The sequence below is a fragment of the Bicyclus anynana genome, chromosome 24 (assembly GCF_947172395.1).
Source record: "Bicyclus anynana chromosome 24, ilBicAnyn1.1, whole genome shotgun sequence".
Taxonomy (NCBI): domain Eukaryota; kingdom Metazoa; phylum Arthropoda; class Insecta; order Lepidoptera; family Nymphalidae; genus Bicyclus; species Bicyclus anynana.
Window position 1 is genome coordinate 1,112,077 of NC_069106.1, and position 12,047 is coordinate 1,124,123.

General features: G+C 37.9%; 2 protein-coding genes across 2 annotated transcripts in view; both read left to right on the forward strand.

Moving 5' to 3' along the window:
- The window catches only part of LOC112044005 (alpha-2 adrenergic receptor), a 414,271-nt gene that overhangs the window by 23,201 nt on the left and 379,023 nt on the right, over window positions 1-12,047 (forward strand). The gene's annotated exons all lie outside the window — the stretch shown is intronic.
- On the forward strand, window positions 2,415-9,953 carry LOC128199434 (uncharacterized). The gene is made up of 2 exons (XM_052888873.1): window positions 2,415-3,155; window positions 9,819-9,953. The coding sequence occupies exons 1-2, from the start codon at window positions 2,415-2,417 to the stop codon at window positions 9,951-9,953; spliced, it is 876 nt and encodes a 291-aa protein (XP_052744833.1).

The following is a 12,047-nucleotide window of genomic DNA, read 5'->3' on the forward strand; positions in this document are numbered from 1 at the left end:
TCCGGTTTTTATTGAGTACGATACGATTTCAACAGTTTAGCACCATTAGTAGCGTGGATAAGGAAATAAGATAATTTATTCAAATTTATTTTAGTTAGTATTCAAATAAAGACTCAAGGAATTTATGAATCTGTGAATTATGAACCTACTAGCGGACGCCCGCGACTTCGTCTGCCCTTTGACCTCCTTAATCCAGCCCTCTCACTAAATCCGTTCTTAGTAGACCTCTACTATGTATAAACTACCTCTCTGCCAAATTTCATATTTTAACGTCAAGCGGTTTTTGAGATTTCGTGATACCTTTCGCAGCTATGAAGATTTTTTGGCTAATACAGAATTTGTTTGTGAATTCTCTGGAATGAAATACGAGTAACCTCAACTTTTTAGAGCCATAGACTCTCGACGCTGAGAAATGCACTAACTAGCGGTAGTTACTTTATTACTGGTTATAATTAATTCAATAACTATTAGTAACTTAAACTGCATCATCACTTACCATTAGATGAGATTGTACCTATATATTGACGCGCTAACTCATTGTTAAAAAAATATAGTGCACAAGTGTATTATCAAAAATTTTCTATCTCTCACGGTAACCCGACGACCGGGGAGAAAATTTCTCCACAGAAATACCAAATAAATCTTGTCCCTACTCAGGATTCAAACCCTGAACCTGTATTTGTAACCTAACAAATGTAAGTATAAAAAATGTAAACTAATAAATAACCCGCCCATATAAAATAAGCCAAGAGTTAGTCGCATAAAATATAAAGACAAATAAACAACATTAATATAAATTCAAGCTGTACCCAAGAGTGTACGGAGTGCGGACAAACAAAAGTGGACAAATGGCCACTATAAATTCCACTATCAAGCACCGTGACTTACGATCTTAATGACACTTATCAGTCACTCTAAAGCCTGGCTGCTGATGAAAAGATATATAGTTGAGCCTTTGTTAGAAATTGTAAGCTATTTTACACATGCATCTCGACTTTCTGCACATTGTTGTAAGCAATATTCTACAAATATTAATTCCGCTGGAAATACAGTGCGACATTGCCACAGTTAGGCTAAAGTTGGACTCACCGTGCGCGCCGTTAAATAAAGTTGTATGGGGTGATCGGGACCAAATCCAAATTGAAGCTTACAATAAGAGCTGTAATGAGATGCTTAAACAAATTGAGTTTCCCCAAGAGCTTAGTCAATGCTGTGATAATTTGTGTGATAATGTTAGCTTGGAACATAGAGCCATTATAGATAATTTATATAATAGTATTGTTAATTGTCTAACGAAGGCGGCTTCTTACAGTCACAAGCATAGCAATTGTCAGTTGAAGAGGAAAGGTAAGGGCGAGCGATGCGTCATCGGGTGGAACAAACACGTACGCGAAGCTCACTGGGATGCCAGACAAAAGTTTTTAAATTGGGTCTGGTATGGCAAGCCGAGGCAAAGTCATATTTATGAATTAATGATTGCGTCGAGAAAAACTTTTAAGCAGAAATTAAAATATTGTCAAAATCACCAAGACCAAATTAAAATGGACATTATAGCGACACGTCATAAAAATAAAGACTTTAAAGGCTTCTGGAATGAAACGAAAAAGTTAAGTCCTAAGGTAGGGATCCCAGTGAGTATCGCCGGTGTTACGGAGTCAAAGGAGATAGCAAATCTTTTTAAAGAATTCTTTCAAGCTCGTTCACCTGTAGAATCTATACAGAGTAGTAGTAGCGTAGGCGTTGTGTCGGGTATTCCATCCCGTATTTCTGCCAGTACTGTTAAAGAGATACTGAAAGGAATGAGGAAAGGAAAGTCACCCGGACACGATGGCTTAAGTATAGAACACTTATTACATGCAGGTCCACATCTTCCGAGGCTTCTGGCTTTACTATTTACCATATGTATCAGACACTCATATCTGCCGGCGGAGCTAATGAGGACGGTGGTCATACCCATAATTAAAAACAAAACAGGGGATATTACTGAGAAGGGGAACTACCGACCGATCTCATTGGCTACTGTTATAGCCAAGGTTTTTGACGGTCTGTTGGAGCGTCAGCTAAGCAAATATCTGCGAATTCACGATGCACAATTTGGTTTTAGACCGGGTGTCTCGACAGAAAGTGCGATTCTGACGCTCAAACATACCGTTAGATACTACACTGATAGGAGTACACCTGTATACGCTGCCTTTCTGGACCTCTCGAAAGCTTTTGACCTGGTTAGGTATGATATACTTTGGTCTAAGTTGATTGACTCGGGAGTACCACAGGAAGTGATCAATATTCTCAAGTATTGGTATGACCATCAGACTAACCAGGTCAAATGGAGGAGTACTCTTTCTGATGAGTTCAGGTTGGAGTGTGGAGTGAGACAGGGGGGATTATCGTCTCCAGCACTCTTCAACCTCTACATGAACCAACTAATTATAGAGCTCGGCAACGCTGGCGTCGGCTGCTCAATAGATGGGCAGTGTGTTAACAATATTAGTTATGCTGACGACATGGTGTTGTTGAGTCCATCAGTAAGGGCGCTCCGGAAGCTGCTGACAATTTGTGAGAGATATGCGCAGAAGCATGGCCTTCTGTATAATGTTAAGAAGAGCGAACTTCTGGTGTTTCGGGTGGGCTCGCGAAAATTAGAAAATGTACCACCAGTAACATTGGGAGGAATCGAGCTTCAGAGGGTGTCGGAGTTCAAATACCTCGGTCATATTGTCACTGAGGGTTTGTGCGACGACATGGACATGGAAAGGGAAAGGAGAGCGATTGCTGTCAGATGCAATATGTTGGCTCGCAGGTTCGCGCGGTCTACTGTAGACGTAAAAGTAACACTGTTTAAGGCGTTCTGTCAGACGCTATACACGTGCAGCCTGTGGGTCAACTATACGCAGAAGACATACAATGCACTCCGAGTGCAATACAACAATGCCTTCAGGGTGATGTTGGGGCTCCCACGGTACTGTAGTGCATCAGCAATGTTTGCGTACGGAAGGACTGACAGCTTCTCTACAGTCATACGGAAGCGAACGGCAACGCTGATGAGCAGGTTGAGGGGGAGCACTAACACCTTCCTGAGGGTGATTAGCGAAAAGTATGACTGTCCCATACTGAGGCACTGGATACACACACATACCTGTGTGCCCGGTGTGTCAGTATGTAGGGGCAGATATCTTAAGTAAGTATTATACCTAAATATGTAGTGTTATTATTTCTCTTTTTTTATTTTTTATTTTTTTGGTCTGTATTTATTTTACTAACATATATTTTAAGCTATTGTCTTTTTTTTTGTACACTAACAACTATGGGTCAAGGCCTGAAATAAACATATTTTTTTTTTTTTTTTTTTTATTAATTAATATAAAGATTTGTAGCGATACATGTAAATATTTGTTATTCTATCACGCAAAAACTCCTACTAACTTTCTACTTCTTATGTGATTTAGTAAAACAAACAGACATGCCTTATATTCTTTAAAAACATATACTGCATCATTCTAAATTTTATTTTATCGTAAGTTGTGTGCATTTTAAGAAATTAAAATATCACGTGTCTCAAACGGTGAAGGAAAACATCGTAAGGAAACCTGCACACCAGAGAGTTTTCTTAATTCTCTGCGTCGGTGAAGTTTGCCAATCCGCATTGGGCCAACGTGGTGGACTATTGGCTTAACCCCTCTCATTCTGAGGGGAGACTCGAGCTCAGCAGTGCGCCGAATATGGGTTGATAATGATGAAGTTAGGAAAGTTTTCCAATGTGGCGGCAATAAATTTAATATTTCCTTTTACAAAATTAATTTTATGCTAATACCTATTTCCCAAGTACGTATGTATGTTTCAATTAAATATCTACTAGTACATTACGAGCATTACGTATTGTACATTACTGGGCTGGGCTTAAAATTGCGCCATAAATTACAATTAATTACAAGCATGTATTGATTAATAGTAATATGTTGCTATTAATGCTTTAATAACTTAGTTCACTGGACGTACTCTATGCTTATTTATGCCGCTGTAAAGTATTCCTGTGTTCTGTTTGAAGATGTCACAATACTAATAATAGCGGTGAATTTAAATACTTAACACACTAATAAAGTTTTGTGTAAGTGTGTGTGTATGTGTGTGTGTGTGAGTGTGTGTGTGTGTGTGTGTGTGTGTGTGTGTGCGTATTTTTTCCTCCTATACGCTGTGGCGTATAAATGTGGCTATCTACTGAATCGATTTGGCTGAAATTTGGAATGAAAATAGATTTTACTTTGGATTACAAAGGATACGGATGCCTGCAACTTTGTCCTAGTGGAATTTAGTTTTTCACAAATCCCGCGGGACCCATGGATTTTTCCGAGATGAAAGGTAGCCTATGTGTTAATCCAGAGTAAAATTCATTTCCATTTCAAATTCCAAGCCAAATCAGTTCAGTAGTTGCGGCGTTAAAGAGTGACAAACATCCAAACAGACATCCATACAAAATTTCGCGTTTATAATATGGATTGCGTCATTATACATCTAGTATAATATCCAATCCACATATCGCAGTGTATTGTTCTGGTGTAACTAAGAACAATTGTAATGTGTGGAATATTGTACCTAATAAAGATTTTTTTCTTCTTTTGTTCTTTTTACTGAAACTTAAAGAAGATTATTATATTCTCAAACATCTGATAAAACGTCACATTGTGAATGAGCCTTTATTGGATAAATCTGGATTGGGTTAAGACTTTAAGTGCATAAGACGGTACTCCCGCAGACCGACCAGTAATAAATGTCGGTGCCCTAATGGACAGAGGAAAATATGCATTACCTCTTGGACTATGTAAAATGGATGTGCCTTAAGCACGCTACGCTTTTAAAAGAGAAAAATCGTGCTTTTTTAAAAGAGTTTAAATAAAAGACGAGTGCTCAATTTTAGAAATGGTCTTAGAGAAGTTGCTTTAATTTGGTTTTTCTAGCGTAGTTGGGATTGGTTGGGTTGTTGATACCTAACATTTTAATAAGAGGTATTGGGTTCGATTCCCGTGGGTATTGGGTTCAAAAGCCGTAATACCCCAGTGGATATGACCTCTGCATACGCTTCAGAGGACGTAGGTTCAAATCCGGGGCATGCACCATAATTTTTCAGTTATGTGCATTTTATGAAATTAAATATCACGCGTGTTAACAGTGAAGAAAAAACATCCTGAGAAAACCTGTATACCTGTGAATTTTCGTAATTCTCTACGTGTATGAAGTTTGCCATATTAGGCCTGCTTGGTGGACTATTAGCGTAACGCCAAATGATTCAGCGTTCCGGTACGATGTCGTACAGAAACCTAATCACTTATCAGCAGGTGTGATTGTAGTCAAGGGCTTGTAAAGAATGTATAAAAAAAAAATTTAGTCAAACTCAAGTCTATTTGGATTAAAAAATCATCGGCGCCGTCGTCAAGTGAAAATATTTTCCTTTACACTAAAAGTAGGTATTTCGTAGTGTAGGGAGAGGTATCTGGGGAAAATGACAGGCGGGTCGAGTGAGAACTTCTGGGAACTTTGAAACAGTGGCTATTAAAAGTTTTGAGCTGATATTTTATCTGCGGCTTTTTTACGCTCTTCCTCACTCGCTTTGTGTTGAGTTACGTTCATATTAGATACTTTTAAGATGCTATAATTATTATACGCTATTAGTAGGAAAAGTGCTGGAATGGCGACCCCGCAATAGTAAGCGCAGTGTTGGCCGACCCCCCACCAGGTGGACTGACGACATCTAGTGAGTCGCAGGGATTCGCTGGATGCAGGTGGCTCAGTATCGTGATGTTTGGAATCCAGGTGCGATCCAGCTGAGGATCGAACCCAGGACCTCCTATAAATCCACCGCGCATACCACTGCGCTACGGAGGCCGTCTATTGATCTATACTTATAATAGAGAGATCAATTCTGTACACGAATCTGAAGAGAGGTCAATTCTGTACATGAAATATATTTCTAAAATAACTATCAGGGGGTGATTAGTGGTCGATACTGATGCCAAAAATGCAATCAGTAAAATTTTTGTCTGTCTGTCTGTCTTTCTGAATGTTCGTTATAGAAGCAATAACTACTCGACGGATTTTAACGAAACTTGCTACAATTATTGGTATTCATACTCCTGGGCAGGTTATAGTATGCTTTTCATCACGCTACGATCAATAGGAGTAGAACAGTGAAGGAAAATGTTGGGAAAACATTTTTTAAGCCTCCGTCGCGTGTGCAGCCTTAATGGGTAGGGTAGGGGTAGGGTAGGTTAGGGTAGGAGTAGGGTAGGGTAGGGCAGAGTAGGGTTAGGGTAAGGGTAGTTAAAAGTTTCCATCTACTTTCACGCGGACGAAGTCGCGGGCGTCCGCTAGTATTGAATTAAAAAACAGTGTGTAGTAGCCCTTACAGAGAATTCTTACGGTTTGAAATCTAAAGTTGTTTTAAAAAGAAAGTTATACTCGGACAATTTATAGTTTTTTCGTGACCAACTTTGAAACCGAATAAAAGAAAAATTAAAGAGTTACTTGAACGAATAATACAATGTTATTATTTCTAAAGTAAAATAAGTTTTTACTTTATTTTAAGTTACTTTTCAGTTAGGATCTAGAAATAGAAATAGTTGAAAGGGTATCTAATATCTCCAGATTGTTTTATTATTTTAAATATGGCCTAGATTCCCCTACCCTTCCAATAAAAGCCTCAATATCATCATCATTATCAACCCAAATTCGGCTCACTGCTGAGTTCGAGTCGCCTCTCAGAATGCTAAAGCCTCAACAACTCCATGGTTAAAGAGCTGGACTCAACATCAGGTTTCTAAAGATAATTATGATACATATAAATAAAATGTATATAAACCACCCAGAACCTGGAAACCAACCATAGTTTCACACAATTTTTTTTACAGTTCTGGGAATCAAACCCATGACCACTCGACCTTCAATCATCATCATCATCATCATCATTTCAGCCGATGGACGTCCACCGCAGGACATAGGCCTTTTGCAGGGACTTCCAAACATCACGATACTGAGCCACCTGCACTAGCGAATCCCTGCGACTTGCTTGATGTCGTCAGTTCACCTGGTGGGAGGTCGACCAACACTGCGCTTACTAGTACGGGGTCGTTATTCCAGCACCTTGTGACCGCTACGTCCATCGGCTCTTCGAACTATGTGCCCCGCCAATTGCCACATCAGCTTCGCGATACGTTGAGCTATGTCAGTGATTTTAGTTCTGCGGATCTCCTCATTTTTGATTCGATCACGCAGAGATACTCCTAACATAGCTCGTTCTATCGCCCGCTGTGTGACTCTGAGTTTTCTTATGAGGCCCATAGTTAGCGACCAAGTCTCGGAACCATAGGTCATCACTGGTACGCACTGTTCGAAGACTTTTGTCTTCAAGCACTGAGGAATTTCGGATCAAAAGATATCGCGAAGTTTCCCGAATGCGACCATATTCTTCAATACGGTAAACTATTCTTCAAACTTATAACACCCTCTTTTACGTCACTGGGTAAATAAAGTTCTATAGCACAAGTAGGTGGATACGATTCGCCTTATTAATTTCCAATGACTAAACAATTTGGAAGTTGGTAGCTTTAATAAAAGTCTCCCAGATTTACCGTCATCGCTGTAAGGAAGGTACACTTAATTGAATTCTAGGGGTGGATGTCTACCAAACAATAGCGGTATTGTTTTCACTAATCAAAAATATATCTATTAGAACAGGGTTTCTCAAACTTTCGGCTCCATGAACCCCTGTTAAAATTTTGAAGTAACAGCGAACCCCTTTTGTGGAGGATTTTGGAGAGTCCAAACCACAGGGAGACGCGTATAAATAAAACACGTAATTTCTTGATAATCAAGTAGAAGTGGCGTGATTCATAATTGGGGGGCCGAGTTTTATTGCTTTACAAGCGCTCGCATACTCTATTGTTTATTGCAGTAAATAGAGACATAGTGACAGGGATGAATGTATGGGTTAAATATAGAAAGATACAGACAAGGAAGGCAAATCAGACAGAGATAGCATTATTCTAAGCTTATTATGTACATGAACTAACAATAATATGAAGTTATGAACTTATAACTAAGGGAAATAAACACAAATAGCATGAACGTTTATTTGCTACTTATTACTAAAGGCTCTAATTAATCATTTACAATATAATGTGATAATATGCTCGCGCTTAGCTCAAGAGAGATATCATCAAGTATCGTCAATTAGAATTAGTTGCCTAATAATTCTTAACACCTTTTTTATTCTTTACAAGTTGGCCCTTGACTACAATCTCACCTGATGGTAAGTGATGATGTAATCTAAGATGGAAGCGGGCTAACTTGTTAGGAGGAGGATGAAAATCCACACTCCTTTCGGATTCTACACGGCATTGTACCGGAACGCTAAATCGCTTGGCGGTACGTCTTTCCGGTGGGTGGTAACTAGCCACGGCCGAAGCCTCCCACCAGCCAAACCTGACTAAAAATTTGACTGTTGAAGAAAATAAGATTTTTATTTGAATAAAAGGTAGCAAGCACATAAAGTACCAAAAGAAATGTCTTTGTAATATTAATGTGATGGGTGTGCTTGTTTCTTGTCGCAAATGGATCCAATGTTAGGAGTAAATTTAGACAATTTTAACCTTAATTCAGACTTGGTATCAGTTATCAAGCCACCATTCCGTAAATCTTGTCACGAACCCCCTACCGTCGAATGGCAACCCCTAGGGGTTCGCGTATCGAACTTTGAGAAACCTTGTACTAGAACAAAAGCAGTGGCGTAGCGTGCTATGGAGAGGCCCTGTATCAAAATTAGTTGGGGGGCCCAAATGAAGGGAAAAATAGCTTATAAAAAATAAAAGCTTGCTTAAAACAGACAGTGACTTAACTTATGTAATTCATATTAAATATAAAAGACAAATTCATATTTTCACAAATTCCGCAGGAACCATGGATTTTCCGGGATTAAAGTAGCCTATGTGTTAATCTAGCTTAAAATCTATTTCCATTCCAAATTTCAGCCAAATTGCTTCAGTAGTAAACATACAAACAAATATCCATAAAAACTTTCGCGTTTATAATTAGTAGGCTAGGATGTTTCCAACATTTGGGTGCACATTTAAAACCCAGCATAAAAAGAGATTGTTTTTTAATTTTGTAATTTCTTAAATGAAACTCTATGGACAGTTTTTTATGTTTTTTTCCGTTAAGCACCAGATTCACTGAAATTGTGGATAAAACTAATAATTTAGCTTTAACAAGTTAAGGGTCCCTGTAGCCCGGCCCTCCTGAAGCCCCTCTATGATACGGCTGATGCAGCAGTAGGTACGCCTCTGAACAAAAGCCAGCAATAGCCACACTTACCTCATCTTAAAGCTTAAAGTTTGTCAGCTCATGCTCCTACCATAGGTAAGTACAGTAGCCAAGGTAGGTTTCAAGGCATCACATACTTATGTCCAAGTTGTTTTTTCAATAAAGCTTTGCGCTTGACTATAATTAAGCCTGATTAGAGCATTAATGACGTCTAAGCTGAAGCGTGCTTACTTAGAAGATACCTATTCACTCTTGCTTTGAAGGTGTTTAAATTGCAAATGGACAAATAGCTCAACTCCCCATTTCTGAAATCACATAAAGGCTTGGAAAAGAATATCTCATTTACAAAGTTGAAGCCTTAAAGTAACGTTAAATAATACATAAAGCTCCTTAGTTGGACCTTCAATTCACAGATTACAAAAAATCGTATTATATAGTAGATGTCATATAAAAAGAGCGCTGAGAATCAGACAAATATAACGCTTATATAAGATTTTTTTTTATTGTAGGAGGAAATCCTCATGTACGACATCCAGGTATCCTGGATGACGATGTCCGACTTCACCGTTGAGTATGTGATACTCGGCGCCCTACGGACTAAAATCTCCTACACTCGCAGACCGTCCTTCCCGGTACCGTTGTAAACATTACTTCGGGAATACATTATATTAGATTGAAGTTTTACAACCTATTTGTATCAAGAGTGATAGAACGTGTGTCATCAATACCCATGTACCATGTAAAAATCTTTTGCTTAACTACTTCCAGAAAGGGATTATAATCTATACTAATATTATAAAGCTGAAGAGTTTGTTTGTTTGATTGAACGCGCTAATCTCAGGAACTACTGGTCTGATTTGAAAAATTCTGTCAGTGTTATCTAACACTGACAAAATTTTTCAAATTAATTTATCGAGGAAGGCTATAGGCTATATATTATCATATATTATATTTTCACATATTCCTACGGGAACGGAAACCAACTAGTAATTTATAAACTGTTTTATTAACGATTTTCAATTTCAGACACAGAATACCTCTATCTTACATCTTGCCACAGAAATTAAAAGCAAACCGACTTTGAAAAATAAAAAACCTATATCACTAAAAACCTTTCTTGACGATATAAGAATCCTGCATAATGTGAATGTAATCCTAAAAATCATTCGTTTATTTTTGCTCAGCGCACTTTTTACGTGACTCAAATTATACCTTCTCAGGATTCTTTTCAAATAGAGTAGTTCTACTTAATTTATTTACTTTGTGCTTTTAAAATGTCCGTAAAGCTGCTTACCTACATCTAACCTTCCTTTTCTTCCCAACCTCGGGAGAAATTCTTAAAAGGAAGTCAATTAAAAAGCTAGAAAAGATCAATTTGTGCCTTTTTGTAGAAGGTTCCGTACAAAAATTGTTTATTGTAACAAATTTTGTACAAAATTATTGTACAAAAATTGTATTGTAAAAAATTTAATATAATGTATTGAATACAAGCAAAATGTTGAAGAATTCCAAATAAACAACCTTTCAAGTTATTATTGCATGTAATAATAAACATATCTTTTAAACTGTTTGTGACTCCTTTAAGTCATTACTATTGATTTGGCTAATATTTGGAAGTGATTAATTATTTTTTGCAATAAAACACGTTTTTTTTTACCCAGAATAAACCATTGCTCCCGCGGGATTTAACTTACGCAAATCTTGTTAGCCGGGTCGTGATAGCCCAGTGGATATGACCTCTGCCTCCGATTCCGGAGGGTGAGGGTTCGAATCCGGTCCGGGGCATGCACCTCCAACTTTTTAATTGTGTGCATTTTAAGAAATTAAATATCACGTGTCTCAAACGGTGAAGAAAAACATCGTGAGGAAACCTGCATACCAGAGAATTTTCTTAATTATCTGCGTGTGTGAAGTTTGCCAATCCACATTGGGCCAGCGAGGTAAACTATTGGCCTAACCCCTCTCATTCTGAGAGGAGACTCGAGCTCAGCAGTGAGCCGAATATGGGTTGATGACGACAACGACGAAATCTTGCTAGTAATCCATGGAAGTGAAAAACTATTTCACAAATCTCTTCATGGATCTTAATTTCAATGCGGAACTCTAAAAAAAAGACAAAGAATATTAAATCAGTCGGTATCTCCTGCTAAAAGCGCCGTTAGGTCCAGTGGGGCGTGAAACTTAGCGCAAATAGTTCGGCTAGGTAATTAATAGTGAAGTTTGCTTTGCGGATCTACTGAGTCTACATTCTTTGACCACTTGTAGAATCTATCTATATCTATCTACCATGGCCTGACTAGAAATGCATCGAGTTATAGATACATAGAGCTAGTCTGCTAATCTTATATTTTATTTATTTATTTGGTTCATCAGTGATTGTTGCAGAATTGACATAGTTACAATCTAAAAAAAACACAAACACAAGGCTCTGCACAATCAAATGAAGGTAGACACGGCATGCACATTTCCGTAATATTAAAATGAATTTACGATTACATAAAATCAGTTTACATAAGAAAAAAAATAAATTTTACAGTGACAAGGAAAAGAAACATTTTACAACTACTATTTGAATATACTATATAATATAAAAAAATAAAAAAACATACATACAGCCGAACGTAGAACCTCCTCTTTTTTGGAAGTCGGTTAAAAATGAAATTGGTAAAAACAAAAAGAAAAATTAGTTTAGTAAATCTAGTAAAACTAACTTGCGGTATGTCCGTGGTGAGTCTATG

Bases quoted from the DNA above. Each gene is read 5' to 3' on its own strand.
- LOC128199434 (XM_052888873.1), top strand. From the start codon at position 2,415: ATGAACCAACTAATTATAGAGCTCGGCAACGCTGGCGTCGGCTGCTCA. The intron at 3,156-9,818 runs GTATGTAGGGGC...TTTTTATTGTAG, and splicing joins CCTGTGTGCCCGGTGTGTCA to GAGGAAATCCTCATGTACGA.